The sequence below is a fragment of the Pyrus communis genome, chromosome 8, assembly GCF_963583255.1.
Source record: "Pyrus communis chromosome 8, drPyrComm1.1, whole genome shotgun sequence".
In the NCBI taxonomy this organism is placed as follows: Eukaryota; Viridiplantae; Streptophyta; class Magnoliopsida; order Rosales; family Rosaceae; genus Pyrus; species Pyrus communis.
Window position 1 is genome coordinate 4,350,362 of NC_084810.1, and position 20,808 is coordinate 4,371,169.

At 37.3% G+C, this 20,808-nt stretch overlaps 4 protein-coding genes across 6 annotated transcripts in view; 3 read left to right on the forward strand and 1 right to left on the reverse strand.

Annotated features, from left to right (window-relative positions):
- Positions 1–993: 993 nt before the first annotated feature.
- On the forward strand, positions 994–7,082 carry LOC137742457 (protein SAWADEE HOMEODOMAIN HOMOLOG 2-like). Of its 2 annotated transcripts, none has more exons than XM_068482328.1 (9): positions 994–1,292; positions 3,237–3,322; positions 3,400–3,445; positions 3,585–3,747; positions 5,152–5,221; positions 5,393–5,444; positions 5,677–5,820; positions 5,957–6,076; positions 6,527–7,082. In XM_068482328.1, exons 1-9 carry the CDS (start codon positions 1,239–1,241, stop codon positions 6,893–6,895), a joined length of 1,104 nt encoding a protein of 367 aa, XP_068338429.1. In that variant the 5' UTR covers positions 994–1,238; the 3' UTR covers positions 6,896–7,082. The 2 variants fall into 2 exon arrangements, with proteins under 2 accessions (XP_068338429.1, XP_068338427.1); XM_068482326.1 differs by having other exon boundaries at positions 995–1,292; positions 5,146–5,221.
- A 760-nt stretch (positions 7,083–7,842) lies between these two features.
- Positions 7,843–12,040, forward strand: LOC137741412 (uncharacterized). 2 transcript variants are annotated; one of them, XM_068481132.1, is made up of 8 exons: positions 7,843–8,230; positions 8,867–9,094; positions 9,835–9,908; positions 10,428–10,587; positions 10,723–10,842; positions 10,953–11,061; positions 11,368–11,567; positions 11,817–12,040. In XM_068481132.1, exons 1-7 carry the CDS (start codon positions 8,003–8,005, stop codon positions 11,547–11,549), a joined length of 1,101 nt encoding a protein of 366 aa, XP_068337233.1. In that variant the 5' UTR covers positions 7,843–8,002; the 3' UTR covers positions 11,550–11,567; positions 11,817–12,040. The 2 variants fall into 2 exon arrangements, with proteins under 2 accessions (XP_068337233.1, XP_068337232.1); XM_068481131.1 differs by lacking the exon at positions 11,817–12,040 and having other exon boundaries at positions 7,844–8,230; positions 11,368–11,747.
- The window catches only part of LOC137741411 (probable aminotransferase TAT2), a 104,442-nt gene continuing 94,631 nt past the window's right edge, over positions 10,998–20,808 (reverse strand). Inside the window, exon 9 of the mRNA XM_068481129.1 lies at positions 10,998–11,009. The gene's annotated coding sequence lies outside the window, so the exon portion shown is untranslated. The remainder of the gene's footprint in view (positions 11,010–20,808) is intronic.
- LOC137741928 (uncharacterized) lies at positions 12,960–15,012 on the forward strand. The gene is made up of 4 exons (XM_068481625.1): positions 12,960–13,085; positions 13,668–13,802; positions 14,046–14,132; positions 14,815–15,012. The coding sequence occupies exons 1-4, from the start codon at positions 12,960–12,962 to the stop codon at positions 15,010–15,012; spliced, it is 546 nt and encodes a 181-aa protein (XP_068337726.1).

Genomic DNA, 20,808 nt, shown 5'->3' on the forward strand with positions numbered 1-20,808 from the left:
ATCTATCATATTTCGTGTAAATAAGTATTTACTTATACTTTAAATATATATAATTTCATCATAAACTACAAAATAGAATGCATATATTATGAAGTATTGGAACATAATGAAAACATGTGAAATAATGATATAATGTGTGTTCATTTAAGTATGCAACCAATATCTTACAATTTATTGGAAAAAAATAAATGCAAAATGGAAGTTATCTATTTTTTGTCTAAGTGAGTTGCGACCTAGATGGGTGCCTAGGCAAGTATGGTCGGGCTAAGTGGGCACCTCAGCAGTCTAGGCGCCGTTTCTTAATTTTCAAAAGCCTAGGCATTAATCGGGACGGTGACCAGCCACCCAGTGCCTAGATAGCACTAGACGGGAATTTTTAGAACAGTGGATTTTATACACAAATATTAGAGTTCGTTTTTCTTCCATTTCTTTCTTTTACTGCATTTTAAAGAAACTAATCTAAGGCTGGAATCCTTACCATAAGGGTCCATTTTGAATAGATTTCTAAATACAAGGATATCTAGAAATAAAAGGTAAAAATTTAAAAATTGTAAAAGATACATTTTGGCTTATTGGGTTTTTACAAAAGTAGCAATTTTTCTCCCATGAACGTACATCTTCATGATTAAAAAAAAAGAAAAAAGGAAAACTAATGAAAAGAGCTTAAAAACTTTGAGTTTTAACGATAAAGGTAAAATAAAAGGTAAAATAAATAATACCAGATTTAACTTTTTTAATGTAAAATTATGGTTTTTTGTTAAAGTGAACAGTATTGCTGATTTTTCATTAAAACTCCCTAAAAAAGAATGAATAAGATTAAAATAAATTTTTTAATAATTATGAAAGTTAAATTTAACGGTTAAAAGATTCGTAATACTATCACGTAGCAGCATGAAAATCACATCTCAAGACTAATTAAAAAGCTAAAAGCCTTGCCCCCAAATTTTGGTTTTATTTGGGCTTCAAAAGTACATCGCAAACCAAAAACCCACCTTCTCCCTCCTCTCTGTCTCTCTGTCTCTAAATTTCGGTGGTAACGTTTGTTTCCTTTCCCAGAATTTGCGAGTATAAATTGTTGCGATTTGTCTGTTCCCTCACACTCACATAACGCACTTTTCGAAAACCCACCTCTCCTCTCTTCGTCTCTAACTTCCCTTTTGCTTCTTCTGCACAAAATAAACATATCAATTGAAGTTTCTCCTTTGCTCGTTGGAGTTCCACGCGTAGAGAGAGCTGCCATGGGTCGGCCTCCGAGCAACGGAGGCCCTGCCTTCCGCTTCGTCCAGTCCGAGGTACCTTCTCTTCTCCTTCTTCTTCCTCTTGTTCTTCAATTTTGTTCATATTTTGACGATTTTGTTGATTAGGATTGTTGTTTGTGTTTGGGAATCTGCTGCATTTCGAAATTAGAGGTGGATTTCTTATTGAGTCTTTGTAGGTTTTTTATTCTTATGTTTGCGCGTGTGCTGAATTTTGAATTGGAGTTGGATTTTGGAAAGTGGGGTTTTCGAAATTTTGTATTTGTAAGTAGAAAATGTCAAATTTCGAACTCAGAGTCGTGATTCTTAAATGGGTCTGTTAGATTGCAGGGGTTTTTTTCCCCGAACTTTTGGGTTGTGCTTTTGATTCCTGTTTAGGATTTTTTTTTTTTTTTTTTTTTGTGATGGTAATTAAATTTTTTTGAATGTTTAGAATTCCGTTGATCGATCTTCTGTTTCTTGAAAAATGTTGTTAAAACTCTGTTTGATAAGCTTTTCGTTGTGTAATACATATGGATCGGATGGTTTGTCTTGCTGGTCTGTTGTAAATAATGCCTTTGTGTATTCAGTTTGTAGTTGGATTTGGCGGGCTCTTTCTGTGGGCATTCCCCGCGGTATCGATACTTAACTAAAATATTTAAAATGGAATAGGCATGGCTTGTGAAATCATGCATCTTTTCACGACTTTATTGCTGTTTAACTAAAAGCACAGGTTGAAACTGAAAGCACCCCTTGGTGATCCCCTTTGCATTTGAAGGGTTTGGGATTGAACATTTAGAGTACATCTCAAATAAACCTTTTGTACCGTTTTTGATTTCTAACATTTAGCTCTCTTCTCAATATCAAATTGGAATCTGCTAACGGTATATGCATGGTAGGACCATAAAGTCCAGTTTGGATTGTATACCCGTTATTGGTTGTTAGTTTACCCTAATGAGAGCTCTGTATTAGTTAAAAACTTAAAATGCATCCATATTTGCCTAAAATTGCCCTTGGATGTCAATTCTGTTGAACAGGTAATCATATTTTTCCTCCACACAATCAAATGTTTAAATGCTCTAAAATCAGTTGATGGAATCACAACATATGCAATGTAGGTATAGAAGTAATTATTCATAAGGAAAGGAGAAGTTCCACGAAGGAAATTTTCACTTTTTAACCGTTCCTACCTCTTATATATGCATATTGCATATCCATATTCCACATGCATGTGCATATATGATTGGATTCTGACATTTTTTACTACTAGCCTCCATGTACGTGCTCCGGTGCGTGAAGAGCTTCCTTTAATGTCTTTGTCCACGTGTGCGAAGGCTTTCTTTATTGTCTTTTTCTATGCGCGCGTCTTATTAGTGACTTTTTACATGTTTTGTGTAGAACTTTTTTCGTGCTATATTGAAAGAAAGAATAATGCCAATGAAAATATAACGAATGCATCTAAGATGAAATAATGAGAAATATGAAAAACATATAAAGAAACAAAATTAAATCGTGAGTGCATGAAAGTGAAAGTGAATGCTTTGCAGGACATGTTTATAAATTAAATGGAACTAATATGGAATGCACAATAAACGACTTGAACCACCAAATGAAGTCAAAGACTTTGTACCCGTTTTCATGTTTCATACCGGATTTAATTTTTTAAAATGGTGGTGCACTGGTGATTGATCTTAGTCTTGTGGTAAACCTTGTTGCTGAAAGTTAAGGCAAGAAATTTAAAAATTGAAAAGCAAACATGGAGATTAAAGAAACGAACTTCCTCTCAGTGGGTTATTGGTTGCAGTGCACACTTATCAGGAGCTGTTGGGAAATTGCATATAATACCTAGTGGGTTGTGGTACATTGTTATTTTTCTCTTTTTCTTCCCACACAAAAACCATTCTTCAGAGGATTATTATGGATGGTTACTGATTAATTTTTCTTCAAGGTAGTTGCTATTTTAAACCTTAATAACAGCATGTACTAATTGGTCATAATTAGGTTACGGAGATGGAAGCTATTCTGCAACAATACAATAACACAATGCCATCACGTGAAGTGCTTATGGCCCTTGCGGATAAGTTCAGGTGTGCCTTATTTCAGAATTTGAATAGATTATGTTCTTCTAAGCTTAAAATATATGAGACATTTTTGTTTGGTGTAGTGAATCACCAGAGCGGAAGGGCAAGATTACAGTACAAATGAAACAAGTATGAAAATTTTCCATTTTTCCGTAAAGGAATCTCATTTATTCTGCTTGTAATTTCGAACCAGCTTTATAGGGTTTGAAATTGATATGAAAAAACATTTTAACTTTATTTCTAATTTACGATCTTCATATATTTATAGGTTTGGAATTGGTTCCAAAATAGGCGATATGCTATTAGGGCAAAATCAAGCAAGGTTCTTGGGAAGTTAGATGTGTCACCTATGTCTCGCGATGATTCGGCTGCAGCGAGAAATGTTCCTCAAGGCCCTCAGCAGATTGCTGCTCCTATACATGCTCCTCCTGGTATGATGGAACCTACTCTATTTTTAGTTTAATATTTTTTCTCATTTTCCTTTGTTGAGGGCTTACTTTTCTGGTGGTATTATATGCTCATGTCACTTGTCTGAACGTGTGTTGGTTATCCTATATTAAAGGTGTTTACTTGAATTTGTTTCTTTAATCATCTGCATATGCCATTATATCTTGGACTTCCTTGTTGCATAGATTTGTGGTCAATTAACATCATTGAAGCTTAATGTTCTAGAAATATTTTAAACCGTATATCCTAATAAAACCATCTTTTGGTCTTTAAGTATATAAGATGCTTCAGATATAACTTACTATAATTATTTACGTTAACTGGTGTTTACATTTGACTGCATTTATGTACATTCATGAATTGCCAAGGAGGGATGTCGTAATGGAGGAGACGACTCTTATTTTAGGTATTTCTTATTAGTCCAAGTCACTCAGAAAAAGATTTACAGTCAAATTCTGATCAAGGGAGGTTCAGTTTGTAGGTTTAGGAAAATCGATAGCCTAACATTTTTTACCATTGATAAGAGAATTTCTCCCTGTACAAATGGTGTGTATGTACTTCTTCTATGAAAGGAAAAGAGAAGAATAGTAGAACTGTTGCAGGTTCTTCTACGTTTGAAGATACATGAATTGTGAATAGGTACTAGCCAATAAGAAGGCATTTTTCTTTCAACTTCGGTTCTGTATGAGTCGTATCATGACACATGAGATGGCCTACACATTATCAACTCTCCAAATGTTTTGGATAATATCATATTATCTTCTTATAGCCCAGGATTAAACGCAGAGAATATAAGGACCCTTTTTTCACCATCAAATTTTTATTACTGGTGCACACAAAGTGGTTTGTATTTCGTTTCTTCTTCACTTTAGTGGGAAACACTTCTAATTCTTCAGTTGCAAGCAATAAAAGATTACTATCATAAAAAAGTGCTTGGAGAAAGACAAAGATCATTAGTGTGCCAGAGTTTTTGACAGGAAGTATGGCTGAATGAAAGGTGTTATATTTAGTAGATGTAAAACAATCTTCTACACTATCATATGTGTAGATGCTTGTATTACATCTATTTGAATGTAAGGCGTTATAAGATAAAAAAGTTGTCTAACTGCATGGTTCAGCCCAATGAAATGTATGTGCTGAAAGTTATTGTAGAGATTATGCTGACGCCTTGACGCCTTGAGTGTCATTCTATTATTTATTATTATCCAATTATTCTTAGCCACATCAGAAGTAACATAGACAATAGAATCCCATTTTAAACGCTGCTTAATGTAGACAATAGAAACAGAAGCTGTTGAGGGTGTTACTTTGTACGCCCGTTTTTATATATCTTTTCAGCATATCTTGGATCTTTCTTGCCCTTATTTTCATTTATTGACCAGTTCCAGGCTCAGGAAAGGTTGTTCCTGAAAATGCTATCCATGAGTTTGAAGCTAAATCGGGGAGGGATGGTGCATGGTCAGTATCTCTTTTCTTTATTTTAATGAGTTCCAGTTACTGGCTTGTTAGTGTTTCTCTCCTTCCAATAATATAATTTTCTTTTGTCAGCAATGATTATCATTTTTTCAGTAATTGGACTCATAACTGAATTATCATTAGTCTTATGATTTCATTGTCTTTTGTGCTCAGGTATGATGTTGCTAACTTTTTAGCTCATAGAAATTTGGAGACTGGTAATCCGGTAATTTTCTAAGCTCAGATTCCCTTCATGAACTGCAAGTTGTTAAAAAGGACTCAATTATAGATTTTTATTATAAAATTCTCTTTTTACTATAGTTCCTTATTTTTATTAGAAAACCCATTAAAGTTTTTTATTATCCTCAAACATTTGCTTGAACCCAAATTGAACCGGTTTTCGATCCCAACTAATACTATGACATATGTTGTAAAATGAATCTTGCTGGCTGTTTCAGGAAGTTCTGGTTCGGTTTGCTGGGTTTGGACCAGAGGAGGATGAGTGGGTTAACGTAAGAAAGCATGTCAGGCAGCGCTCTCTCCCATGTGAATCATCAGAATGTGTTGCAGTTCTCCCCGGAGATCTCATACTATGCTTTCAGGTGGCATTCATATTTAATGTCTTTGAAAGAACCATATTAGATCAATGGTTACAAGAAGTTCATTGGCAGAAAGTAAAAGTTGAGAGAAGTTATTTCTGATCAGTTCTTGGGAATTGTATGCATTTGAATTTTTCAGGAAGGTAAAGAGCAGGCTTTGTACTTTGATGCCCATGTCCTTGATGCTCAAAGACGACGACATGATGTAAGAGGATGTCGATGTAGGTTTCTAGTGCGCTATGTTCATGATCAGTCCGAGGTATAAAACTGCCTGTGTATTTTCTTATGATTTTGTTTTCCACTTGTTTCAGTCTCTCTTATTTTATTTCCTCGTGTTACTGCTGGGAATTGTTTTTAAAGTGGTGTTGTACATAAATCCAGCTTAGGTGTTGACAAGCAGCATGCAAAAGCTATGTGCTCCCTTAAATCAAAGTTGAATTTAAAATTTGAAAGAAAATTATACGTTATCTTGACATGCTCTTATGATGAATATTATCTTTTTAATTCTTTCTGAGGGTGTCCTTTTGATCACAAAACATTTTTGTCAAAAAATGGGACACTACTAGCCCCGAAAAGCAAGGGAAAATTTTCGTTTTCACTTAATATATTGGGCCACATTGGCATTAAATCCTTCTCCTGCAGGTCATTCTTTAACAATTACTGATTACCGTAACCTTTTGTTTTTTGTTCTTAACATTCACTGTGCCAGGAAATTGTTCCATTGAGAAAGGTCTGCCGTCGGCCTGAAACAGATTACAGGTTGCAGCAACTGCATGCTGTGAACGAGGCAATATCAGCAGAGCGGAAAAGTATGGAGCATTTTATGGTTTCCGCTACTTCTGGCGAAATGATGCAAAAGCAGCAGAATGCAGAAGCAGCGCATGTGCCCCCAACTTTTCATGTTACTGCTTCTTTACCCACCCAAGCTACAACTCCAGAATTGCAAAGAACTGACATCAGCACGGTTGTTAGTGCAGGGAATTCTAATGCCCCCGTAAGTAGTACTGCAGTCACAAGCGTGCCGGCTACAGTCACCGCTCCCGGTGGTTCGGTCTCAGCCGTGCCAAAAGGAAATTAGTAGGTTGCTTTTGACAAATTTGTCAGACCCTTGGTGTCAACACAGTTTTCATCAATGTGTGAACTGAGTATGAGCGTCCCCTGTATACTAATTCTGAATGACAGGACTAGTTGAAGAGTGTTGTGAGAGATTTTATGACTTCAATTGTAGCCTTCAGTTGTTCAATCAAAAAGCTTTCAGTTAAGTATTTTGGCAATGCTCCATGAACTGTGGGCCACGTTTCGCGGCGCCCTCTGAACTTTCAATTTGATTTTGAGAAATTTCAATTCCTCTAAACTTTTAATTTGGTTTTGAGCCTCACTAAAATTTCAATTTGTACCAATGTCCTATCAATTGTCACAACTTTTTGTTAGTTTCACGTGTAAGGTACGTGACGTCACTAAGGGCTATGAGCCACTTTTAGCTTGAATTTGTGCAAAATTTGTCTCCAGCCAAAGACTAGCTACATATAGCAAGCAATCCCCATGACGGGTCACAACATGTGCATCTCAAGCCAAAATAGAAGGATTCAGCCATGCATAGGTGGAAATGAAAAAATTTAGCCTTACATTATTGTTTAAATATTAATTTTTGAAGGGCTAAAACATAGTCAAGGACTACGTTTAGCTTTTCATGATCGGAAATGACCTAACGTAGATTAGTATAGAATTTGCTCGATTTAACAAACAGAAATATTAACAAGTGGTTTGTAACTCAGTTAGTTAAAAACATTCGTCTTTGCACTCAAAATTTCGTGTTCAAATCTCTCTCCTCGTAATTTGATGAATTTAGTACAAATTATCACATGTATGTCAAAAATCAAACAGAAATATTGAAAAAAAAGTAATGAAAAATTAGCAAAAATACTAATCCGAAAGCCCAAGCAAATGTGGTCCCTGCAAAATCCAACAAAGCAAAGGCGCCACCACGCACTGTGGAACATAACGACCGAACTCCCTCTCCTTCTCTGCGGACCGAAACACAGACACGTCTCTCTCTCTCACCGAGATTCACTTCCCACGCTTCCTTCTCTCTAAAACCCTTAAATCTCTCTCTCTCTCTCTCTCTCTCTCTTTCTCTCTCTCTCTGTGATGCACTGAGCCTTTGGGATTCGATCGCAAAGGAACAATGCGAATTCTTAAGTCGCGCAGCTTCAGAGCCACAGTCTCTGGCTCCAATCACCCCCTCAAGGTAGGGTTCCGGCGATTCGTCACCAGCTGCAGAGCCGTGGTGCTGCCGCGCTTCGGCGGGCCGGAGGTTCTGGAGCTCCGGCCCAATGTCGAAGTCCCTGATCTCAAGCCCCATGAGGTCCTCGTCCGCGCTCGTGCCGCCTCCATCAATCCCCTCGATACCAGAGTGAGTCAAATTTCACCTCTTTCTTTGATTGATCCCTTTGTTGCATTTCCATGCTCCATTTGGTTGCCGAGAAAATAAGGGTAATCAAGTGTTTGACTTTCAGCTCATTTCTCCGTTTGTTCTTCGAATCCCAACAATAATTTGAGCTATATTTGTGGAAATCAAATTCTATATGTATATGTGTGGATATATAATTTGTTTGTAATTCAGCTACTTTTATAATGTACTGGTGCTGCTGAGTCTAGTTGTGGATTGTGTTAATTTTTTGGCACAAAGTCTACATTTTGTGCTTAAATTATTTGGCTTTTACTGATATTAGGTTGTTTAGTCCGATTTAATTTTGTTAAATCCATATATCATTTTTTTTTTTGTTTTCTATCGATTTAATTTTGTTAAAGGACTAACTTTAGTCCTTTAATGTCTTAAAGTTTTTGCCAATATTTTTTCTTACAGTTTCTCTTTTGCTATTGTGACAACCGGTCCATTGGTAACTTGAACCCTTTGATTCAACTCTCCTAAAGTTATTTGGTTATATTTTTGTCATACGGCTGAGGTTGCAGATGATTGCTAGTACAGTTATATTCTGCAGAAAGATTATCTTTGTATTCAGTGTTCTGTTTTTCGAATTCTTTCCAGATTCGATCTGGCTATGGTCGTTCCTTATATGGACCTCTACTACCTATTATTTTGGGTCGTGATATTAGTGGTGAAGTTGCAGCTGTGGGAAATTCGGTTCGAGGATTGAGTGTGGGACAAGAAGTTTTTGGTGCATTGCATCCTACTGCTGTAAGGGGTACATATTCTGACTATGCAATTTTATCAGAAGAGGAACTTGCACCAAAACCAGCGTCAGTTACACATGTGGTAAATATTCTTGTACTTGGTTTCTACCAAAGTACTGTAAAATGTTACTCATGGTGACCTGTTGGATTTTATTGATTTGGTTTCTCTCTATGGTTCTATTATTCTTCATGCCGTCAAATTTATAATTATGCAAAAAGTTTGTTCTTTTTTTTTTTTTTTTTGTTTATTGATTAATTCGTGAAATACTAGCTTTGAAAGGTTCACTAGCTTCAAAACCCAGTGAAGGGCAAGAGAACAAACATTCAAATTTGAATTTTCCACCTGCACAGCAGAAATAGAATTAGAAACAGTTTTCTTAGTTTAGATTCGTTAGGTGAACTGAAGTAAAAACAACCTGATGTGGAACTCAGATTTGACTACAATTATTAAGCAGCATGTTGCTTCGTGAAAATGGAAAGATAGCAATAAGAGGAAATATCAAATCCTTGTAGGTTAACTAGGGTATGGAAAAGGGGGGGTGCATATCAGACATAGAAAATATTGAAATGTAGGGGTTGTTGAAAACTTTTTGTTCTGTTTCTAGTTTCTGCTCCCATTGTTGTCTTAGAAAATATTGAAAGTGACTTATAGAGTTATAGGTGTTGAAATTCCATGCAAGATGCAATGTCAATATACTATGTTATCAGTTCTCTTGTGAGGTGATATATATTGTTATGCTGATGAGAGTTTTAATATTTCAGATTCTGTTAACTGCTTTCTAACAACACAATTTGGCCTTATGTTATTCTGTGTGATTCTAGGAAGCAAGTGCCATTCCTTTTGCTGCTCTGACTGCTTGGCGTGCTCTCATAAGTACTGCTAGGATAGCTGACGGGTATGTTAGTATATCTCATATATTAACTTCTTTTGACATTTCATGAATTCTTCGTTAAAACTGTTGTCAGCAGATTCTTTCTTTTTTTTGGGTTACAAAGCCTTTGTCATTTTGACATGGGTTAGTGATTGTTTTAATCTTCTTTGTTCACCCTTTTCTAATTAACAGTATAAGAGAAGGTTGTCTTTGTCTGGATGTTACTTTCATAGTGTTTTTCACTTTACTGCAGTTGAACTTTTTTTGTCCAAATTTTTACCATCTTCCCTGCATATTTTAGGTAAAAAGGGATAAAAGAAAGTATGACATTTTTAAGTTGCTGTGTCTTTGCTAAACATGGATCAAGAGGCAGCTTAATCTTTTTATTATTTTTTGGTTTGGGTTTGATGTGGATAGTTGTACTTGTACCGTTGATAGTTGCAATGGTCGAAGGTTGTGATGATATGATTATTGCATCGTATCTGGGTGGAAGCTGTCATTAACAATTTTGCGTCCTTTTGTTACTGCATCTTATCTCTACAGTCAAAGGCTGTTAGTTGTGGGTGGTGGAGGAGCTGTAGGTTTGGCTGCAATTCAGATTTCAATAGGCAGAGGTTGCCATGTTACAACTACCTGCGGAAAGAAAAGTATAGATCGAGTATTGGCAGCTGGTGCTGAGCAGGCTGTTGACTATACTGCTGAGGTGATGATGTAATCAACTATTACCTAGCTTTCATTTCATCTCATAAGCTGAGTGAAACTCATATAGAAGTTTGTTTCATATGGGTGTTAATACCAAGAATGATTTCTTCCTTGAGTTAACATGTTGAATTTACAGAACATCGAATTCACAATAAAGGGGAAGTTTGATGCCGTACTGGATACCATTGGTGGGCCAGAGACTGAAAGAATATGCATAAACTTTTTAAAGAGAGGTGGCCACTACATGACACTTCAGGTAGGAGATGGGAACTGTTAGCATTACTTCTCTCGAAGGGACCTTTGATGTTTCCTTTCAGAATTTTTCCACAAGTGCTCTCAAGGCTTTTTATCCTCGTTTTCTTGTAGGGTGACGCAGCATCTTTGAGTGATAGGTATGGGATAGCTATTGGGCTTCCTGTTGCTACAGCTGTTTTACTGAAGAAACAGATTCAGTACCGGTATTCTCACGGAATAGGTAAATCCAACATTTCTTGTTTGGTACATGTTTCATCATGCTGCATACTTTAAGCTCATTGTTTGTATAGTGACATCTGATGCCCTAAACGCATGTTTTGATATTACCTTTTATCAGGCCTAAGTGTATGTTTGCAATCGGTCTGTACAGCAGTTTTAGGGTTACATTTAAAATTCTTGCAATTGGACATTAGGCGTTAATTTGTTAAAGTTTGCAAAAGGAACCCATAGAAACATATGGAAAGCTGTCAAACGCATCTTTAGGTTGTTATTTACACGGCTTGTAATTTTTCTGTTGTCGATGTAGAGTACTGGTGGACTTATATGAGAGCCGACTCAGAAGGGTTAGATGAGATCCGAAGGCTGTCTGAAGCGGGAAAGTTGAATATACCAGTGGAGAAAACGTTCCCCATTACTCAAGTGATAGAGGCTCACGAGGCAAAGGAGAAGAAGCAGATCCACGGGAAAATAGTGCTCGAATTTGACTGAAGAAAGTTACACTAGCCTGTACTGGTTTTGCCCCTACACTTTTGCCATTTACGACTCTATTTGCCTTTCTTTCTTGGTTACACTCATACCATTTGTTTGGAGCATCCTAGGCCTTCTCCATACAATAAAAGTTGGAAGCTGTACAGGAGTTGCAAGTTTTAGTTGAAAGTTTTTATATATCCATGTACTTTGAAGTCATTAGCCTTTTCCTCAAAATCGTTAGCCGATAGCTTACGTTAAACATACTGCTTTTTTTGGTGAAAATAGGGAAGGATTGGGCGAGATTAGTTCGTTGTCAACATATCGGTTTAAAGAGACGTGCAATGTTTCATTGTGATTGCAAACTTTTGCTCAATGCGACTAGAAAACCGTACCAATAAAATGAAATCAATTTTGTACATAATCATTATATGTTTCAAGGTACAATGGTACATGCTTTGTACCAATTAATTAGTCTTTCTTTCCCTATGATGCAGAAAAATATAGAACCATTAAGCCACGCTTGGTGACTTAGGATTGAATTTTATCGGAGAATTCATTATATCTTGAAGGAAGAAATGGACGTCAACTCTAAATTTTGTTTAAGTTGGAGGTAGAAGATGAATTAGTTATCAAGAAAGCCTAGACCTACCATTTTGTAGAGAACTAGAAGAGAGAGCAAGTTTTTTTATGACCATCCCATCTATTTCATTTATCGTGGACAAAACTATTACTTTAACGTACATTGAACCAAATGAGTTGTCCAACACAATCCAATCCTAGGCACCAAACATGGCTTTATATTAATGAGTTAGGATTAGGGCATGTATGTAATAGGATGCCTTTCAATGTAACTAAAAGTTAAAACAAAACCAACAGAATGATGGTGGTTTCTGCCTCCTTACAACCGAGTTCGATCTCCATCCTTCACATTAAAGTAGTTTTGAACATCGCGTTATCCAAATTGCAAAAATCAGATAATTTATTTTTTAATTTTTACTTTTGGGGAGAAATAGAACAAGAGAAAGCCACTAACACTGTCCACACCAATTACTACCTCCCACACGCCCTTATTAATTTATGCCCGTGATCTTCTTCAAGTATTCGATCCGACGGCCTAAAATTGAGAAGGATGTGTGAAAATTAAGAAGGCATGCATGGATAGCATTACCCTAAATCTATTATCTATTTGTGAATTGGTCAAAAAGATAAGAAGAGTTTCCTTCTTAACCTAAGTTACCATTTACTTGCCAGAGAAGTGGTTTTATACCTTCCATCCCGCCAATCACTCTTATCTCGCACTCTTTCTTGCTCGTCAAGCATCCAAAATATTTTACACACCCAATAATCTTATACGCACGCACGCATTACAAATCATTGAATCAGAGAGAGAGAGAGAGAAAGGGAGGAGAGAGGGAGAGAGGGAGAAGAATGTTTCCATTGTTTAAGCTTGGAACACTAGCCGTACGAACTATTTCGAAACCCATCGCGAATAGGCTCAAAGCCGAGGCCGGCTTGCACCCGCGGTTCCGCGAGTACATCATCAGCCTCGCCCAGGTACGTCTACTCTCTGTTTCGCGCTTTCTTGTAGATGTAATTGCTTTTTAATTCGAGTGATAGTCTAATTTAATCCTAAACTAAATTACGGGAAGGAGAATTCAAACTTGGGTTCAAAAGAGGAGTACTACTCTAGCCTCATTTAGATGTAGTTGATAGATTTTTGCTAGAAGCTCGAGTTTTTAAGCGGGTTCTTCCTTTTTGGTTGGGGACTTTTGTCAAACACCTCAAATCAATTGATGTATTTTGTTAGTATTTGATGTCAATTTTCACCAATGGTGAAGGATCAGCCAAACATAACTAGCAAGAAGATCACATAGTTTTCGTTCTTCCAACAATTTTCTTCTGTATTTATAAAGTCTATGCACCTTTAAATCGAACAACTGAGCTCGAGGACCAAATTAAAACCCGGTTCCTAAGTTCAGTGACTAATGCTCTAATTTACATTGAATTTCGAAGGCCCTCAGAATTCAATATATGAATTCCCATGGATGGTGGCATTTCAACTTTTGTGTTCTTTATCCAAACTATTTCTTGTTTTAAACTGATGTATAATGCAGTAACCCCTGCTACTGTAATCAGGCGAACTATCGTTTCACAACGAATCTCCAAAGACGTCTATATGGACGCGCAACAGATGTTGTGATCCGTCCTCTGGATGAAGCAAAAGCTGTTGGAGCTGCTGCTGAGTTTCTTGGGGAACTTGTTATTTTCTCGGTAACTAGCTGCCGCATTACCTATACGCTTTTTCAGTGTCTCTAGGTTTCAGAATTGCGTCACCCTTGAGGAAGGAAAACCTGTATGGTATGCAGGTTCAGAAATATAAACTTTATGTTTGCTCTTACCTTCTGCATTGATATATTTGATGACATCTTATTTGTTTTTGTAATTAGATTTTTCATATAGGCCACTAGAAACTAATCACAAACGTAGGATTGCGGCTGCTTTGTTTACTTGTAGGTTGCAGGACTCGCTGTTATCTATGAGGTGAACAGAAGTGCTAGATCAGAAGCTAGGAAGGAGGAACAGCGCAAGCAAGAAATAGAGGTAAGCCACAAGCCTTTCTTTACTTCTTTTCGGAGGGAGGCTTTGGTTCTTGGATTCAGTTTGCGATTTCTTGAAAGGAACGCATATGTAATGCCACAAAAAGAGGAAAAATCTGAGTACCAAGTATAATAGAGGCAGTTCCAATGGGTTTAGAGGCGCTAGGCGAACTATAGTTAGAGTTTTACTTGTAAACTGCGCATTTTTCTTAATGTGACGTCTTTCTGCAACATGAAGTTCAAGATCGTAGGCCTTGCTCGCCTTGCCTTTGGGTCTGCCCTAAGCCTTAAGTAGTTTGTGGTTGAACAAGAGCTGTCGAAAACTACTAAAAGATGACCCCTTAGGATTTAGCCGTTTAATTTCATGTGATCATCAACTTTTTAATAAAAATCTTGCCTACTTAGTGAAATTTAAAGCACAAGTTGCAGGCTTGCAGCTGTTGTCTGAGTCAACATTCAACCGCAGGGAAGTGATTTTCGTATTCTCTTTTCTGCCCTACACTCATTCCTTCCGTTCTAGCCTTCTGATTAAACATATCAAAGGAGAATCAACGGACAAACAACGAGAGAAGTGCGTAATAAGAAGAAACCAGGAGTCTGAAAATTACCATCCTAATTATATCTCTCTATCTGCTAAGTTAGAAAGATCATGAGTAACTATTGTTCTTTACATTTTGAAAATATAGGGACTGAAGAAAAGGGGGACAGATTTAGAAAAACAAGTGCAATGTCTAAAGGTCAAACTGCAAGAGATGGAGCAACTTGTCCAGAGAAGAAGCTGGCTAGATTTCTTTAAGTTCTGGCACGCCCAAGCAATGTTACAAGACCAAAAGTCTGCAATGTCCTGTGATTTCCTCCATACTGATGCTGCTTCCAAGCTATGAATGGTGTACAAAAATGGAAATTTCGTATTTGTCTTGGAACTCAGCTGTGGTCTGCCTGGAACGAGTTTTGTGTTCCTTGGAACGTGTGCAGGACATGAGTTTAGTCAAATTAGTTAAAGCAATGTCTTCGGCCCAAGTTTGAATCTTTCTCCTCAATGATTTAGATGAATTTAGGTAATTTTTATATTGTTTGTCCCAAATTAAAATGAAAATTATACTATACACTGAAACTTTTAATTGTTAGATTTTGATCATTGTGTCATTGATCAAGGATCTAACGGCTAAAATATCAAGCGTATATCTGTCATAATGTGAAACCAAAATATGAATAAAAGACCAATTTATATGGCACGTGATGTCATGATAATAGTGCATTTGTGTTATGAAAGTTCATCTCCCACTATATGGGAAAGTCTTGGCTATCATCGGGACATTACGAGTGCTATTAAAAATGTGAAATATTTCCAATTGTATGCAAGTTTTGATCACACGGCTGGCTTCTCCAAGGTATAAAATGGCCCTGCAAGCTTAGATTTTGGGCTTCCAAGAGTTTAAATCTGAAACCTAAGTGAGAAATCTGCGCCGGTCGTTCGTGAATGACAAAATTTAACATGTCAATATTCAAGCAATTAGTCATTGTCTTAATGAAACTGTGCCATATCACATATGGGCGAGTCAGACAGTACCAACGGCAAAGGGTATGGATGACCTATATCCATAGGGAACCGAGACCCTACCCTTTAAGTTTAGGGGTAGTGCATATTGGCAAATTTGGGATTCGAACCTTGAGGTGTTGCAGTATTAAAAGTTCAAGTTTTTTAAATAGAAATAGAGTGCGAAGCGCATAAAAAGAATTTCAGTTTAAACGCTGATGCATTTATTCGAATACTAGGAGGGCTTGTTGGCGTAAGCAAAATCATATTGCGCACATGTCAATAGATATAGACATATGCCGATGGGTGATATTAAGAGATTTTGTTAAGTGCTGTCGATACAACATGTCGAAATATACCTAGCAGACATTACATCAAATACTTGATGAACATAAAAAAGATTTGTACCAAACATTCGAAGAGTCATTGAAAAACTTTCACATGTTTATTTCTGATACTCTAAGTGATCTTGAGACTACCTTGATTCCAGTGTACATCCGCACTTAGTGCAGATACAGGCTAGAGCCATGGACCACCTGACCTGGTATTGAAGGTAGGTTAACATAGCAACATGTTCATTAATCATCTTGGGTCCAAACATGTATTGAAAACCTCAAAGACCAAACTTTAATTTGTTCGATTACAGTTGTCCTCACCTGACTTTAGGGCTTAAATTAAGAAATAATTAAGTTTTAATCTGCTTTTGATACTGGTTTTGTCTGGTTCTGGCACTGCTAATGGTAATGGTCAAACCAAACTCCTCTATTTGAAGAAACCTTGACCAACTTAATCATATGACTCATGCTTTTGCTTCTTTGATTCTGTGAGGCTTTGTTGGCAGCTTGGCCTTTTTATATTTTAGATTATTTGCCTGCCTATGAGAGAAGGAAAATTGTTGCAGCAATTGTCTGTTGAAGAAGCTACAGCCTACATTATCATATTGAGACTCATCCAAGAGGCACATGCCATGTTAACTCAACACAATATATACATACATACATATATATATATATATATATATATATATATATATATATATATCACTAACACAATGCCACCACTTTTAGTTAATGTTTGATATGAAAGTATTGTGATTGTGTGTAATGACTAAATTAACATGGCATGTGGTGGTGACAAAGATGGTGCGGGTGATGGTGAGGGTGATGGTGAAGGTGGTCAATTCTAAGATGGTGGTGGTAGTGGTTGTAGTAATCATGGGAGTGTAGAGGCAACTTGGAAATAGGGAATGCGACAATGACGATGTTCGTTTAGTCAATCAACTGTAGCAAATAGATAAATGACTTGTTTAGCAAAAAAATGTAGTATTACGAGCCATTTATCTATTTTTTTACTGCTGATTTACTAAAACAACCTTAGTTTTAATTGATTTGTTTGTAGAGATACTTTTATTGAGTGATTTATAGATCAATTCTAATTATAAGCCTAAAGTTTTGTAAATTGAATGTAAAAAAAAAAAAATATAGAGTGATTTATAGATTAATTTTGATTATAAGTATAAAGTTGTGTAAGTTCTGATTTATAGTGTGATTTATTATTTGTGCCAACACAAGTTTTACAGAGTTTTTTTATTTAATGATTAAAAAGAAGTATATCATTAATCTTTCTGGTCCTTCCCACAATGGATAATAACCCTTATCTTTTATTTACCTTTCTTTTCCTCACGCGCTGATTGTGTGCGCTTCTCTATGTGAAGCGTGAGAATATATATCCACTGGAAGTCTTGAACCCTGGGCTATGCAATACTCACACCCACTCTCCAAACCCACGCGCGTAAAACAGAATCCTTAAGTACATAGATACTCCAGACGACAGATTGCTGTCCACGCTCTACTTTCTCGCGTGGGTCAACAAATTTTCCACCCTAATTATAGACCATAATTAAGATAGGTAATTAAGCTTGATAATGAGGATGATGATAGTAATCGTATTCCGGTCACGTGCTCCGTTTTGGATTCTTCTCTGTTTCTCACACCGTTCCCTGTGTGGAGCCCCCCATGTGATCTCGCTTTCAAAAAGGCCCACCTTGTTGCATGTAATATCAAAGATTTGCCACTGCGTCCTTGTCATCTAGCTGCCAAGGCCAAGAGGGAAGGGAATAAAAACTGCTAGTGAGTGGGAAAAAAAGGAGAAAGTGGCGACACCACACGGACAGTGAAATTGGTGATTTGATATTTTCAAGACACACTTGTCTCTCACTCACTTGTCTTTTATTTTTGTGAAAAATTAATGAAAATAGTGTAAAAATTTTAAATTTTAACAATAAAGATAAAATAAAAGATAAAGTAAACAGTACCAAAATTGATTTTTTCGTTAAAGTTCCTTTATTTTTATTATTACCTTTACTTTTCCCATCAGCTCTCCACGTTGCTTGAAGACCCCTTTTTGACATCACACTCACTTTGGAAGATATTCGTTCATGGAGATGGGGTCGGTACGTGGCGTTATTTTAAATTAATTATGTATGTTTAAGTTAAAAAAATATTTTATTGTAGATAATTAGAGGAGAAATTTTTTTTCATCACAAATTTGCTATTCCTTTGTGTTTATGTTGAAAATGTCAATCTCACATTGAAATTTATGATCTTGTATAATAATTGTATTAAAGAGCGTTGCACAATAGTTTAAAACCCTAGTTTAGATGATGTTGCATCTCTCTACCCATTGCTAAATTAATTAATATGGATTGCAAGTTTAGCGGGAATAGGATTTAAATGAGATAGATGTGAGGATTGGAGATTAGAAAGTACCAAAGAGTGAACGTGACACGCTTGACCTTAGTATTCACCAAACATCAGGGTAGGCATGTGATGGCCGACACCCGAAGGTGACGAAACCATATCAGGATGCATGAGAACTAAAAACAAATAACTGAAATAAGTAAACTTATAAATTTAATTATAATGAATTTGCAATTATGGATCGTGATCAGAGCATACAACTAATCCGAGACACTAAAAAGTAATAATATTAAAATGAATGAAAAAAAAAGGGATGGGTCCTACACCGAGAGGACTCAAATATGCAGATGCGGGAGTGCCTTGACGCTATGATTGTACGCCTCGATTCTAAGTCCTGAGGGGGCGCAAAACAAAACATGAGTGGACCAAGTTGATATATATAAGTAATATTAAAACAGTTAATCTTTAACGTATTAACCCCCATGTTTAGAAAACTCATATAGGATAATAAGTAATAGGTTTTTCCAGAAACCCTAGCATGCCATAAAACCTTTCATAAAACATATGCTTAGTAGTAGTAGCACAAGGCATATATATAAATATATATATATATATATATATATATATATAAACATATATCTCCATTCGCCCGAAGGCACAACATCTTCCGGTTAAAGCCAATATAAATATCTTCTGCCCAAAGCCATCTACAAACGCCCCGCCAAAGCCAATATAAATATCTTCTGCTTGTAGACACCAACCAAACGCCCGGCTGAAGCTAATCTTATATCTCCGGCCCGTAGGCATCAACCAAACGCCAAGTCGAAGCCAATATGATATCTCCCTCCCGTAGGCACCAACCAAATGCCCGACTGAAGCCAATCTTATATCTCCTGCCCGTGGGTACTAACCAAACGCCCAGCTGAAGTTAATCTTATATCTCCTGCCCGTGTACACCAACCAAATGCCCTACCGAAGCCAATATAAATATCAATTGACCTGTAGGCCCCTACATCACCCGACCGAAGCCATATATAGATATCATTCAACTCGTAGGCCCTTACATCACCCGACCGAAGCCATATATAAATATCATTCGAATAATTACTAAATAAGTACATAAACGTAAATAGAATATTTCTAATATATATATACACCTCAAACGTAGCTCAGTAACTAAAACGTCATATCGTAAAACCACGTTCATAAATAGGTATATAGTCATCAATCATATATACTACAAAGAACGAAAAGTCGATAAAGCATGATAATTCATAAAGCGTGAAACCAATTTACTCATAAACGTTTCATAAAATGCATCCATAAAATCATGTTGTTCATGTATGCATTTCTAATAGTAAAATAATGCATTTTGGAAGGGGTCCACTCACTTTACACCGTTGGCGAAGAGCCGTGCAAACAAGAGTGAACGGAAACGTCACTAACAAACGCACTTAAGTACATAAAGGTACCAATTAATAAAACTATACTATAATGATTGAATTTCGGGAAACGCATGTCCTAAATGGATTCAAGACATCGAAAAACATAAGGGGGACCTCGGGTACCCTCATGCATCGCCTCACATGCCCTCACGCACCGTTACACGCCGATTTGGGAAAGTTGGCAGGAAAAGTCGTCGCGGAGGCGAAGCGCCGCCCAAGACAGACACCCACACGTGCCCACATGTAGGCCTATGCGCGGATTGACGCGCCAACTGGGTTATGGGTTTGGCCTTCAGGGCTTGGGCCAAAGGCCTAAGGTTTGGGCTCGGTCTAGTGGGTTAGGCTTTGGGTTGGGCCACGGCCCAAAGGTTTGGGCTAGCCTAGGGTTGTGGATCGGGTTTGACCCGTTTCAGGCCAGGTTGGCCGGTTTCCATGAAAAAGAAGGCTAAAGCTTCCCAAGCTCCGTTCAACCCCAAAACTCAACTAAAATCTATCATGCAATATACCAAATTAAATCCCAAGGAACAAGGAAGATATTCATACCAATTTCAAGACGTGTGGTGGCCGAAGTTGGCCGGAAAAAGGCCTGGAATCCATGGGTTCTCACAGGAATCTAGGAAAAGTCCTTTGAAGTGTTTTTGCGTCAAACATTCGTACACAACCTAAAACTAACCTTAAACCAACATCCAGAAGGTTGGGGCCCCACCTACATCAAGGGTTCGCAGGAGAACACATTGAATAGTGGCAGTGACATTGTTCCATGAGAGGGAAATAAAATGAGAGCCTTGGTGGTCCGGGGTCACGACGGGAAGGTCATGAGGGTGATGGGGTTCACCAAAATGGCGAGGCCAGTGATGGTGCCGTCGTTAAATGCCTAGCTTGGGGGGGGGGGGGAAGTTTGGTGCCTCGGAGATGAGGGATGAGAGAGAGAGGTTCGAGAGTTGTGTGGAGCGAGAGAAGACATGGTCCAAAAGGAAGAAATGAGAGAAAGAGCCGAGA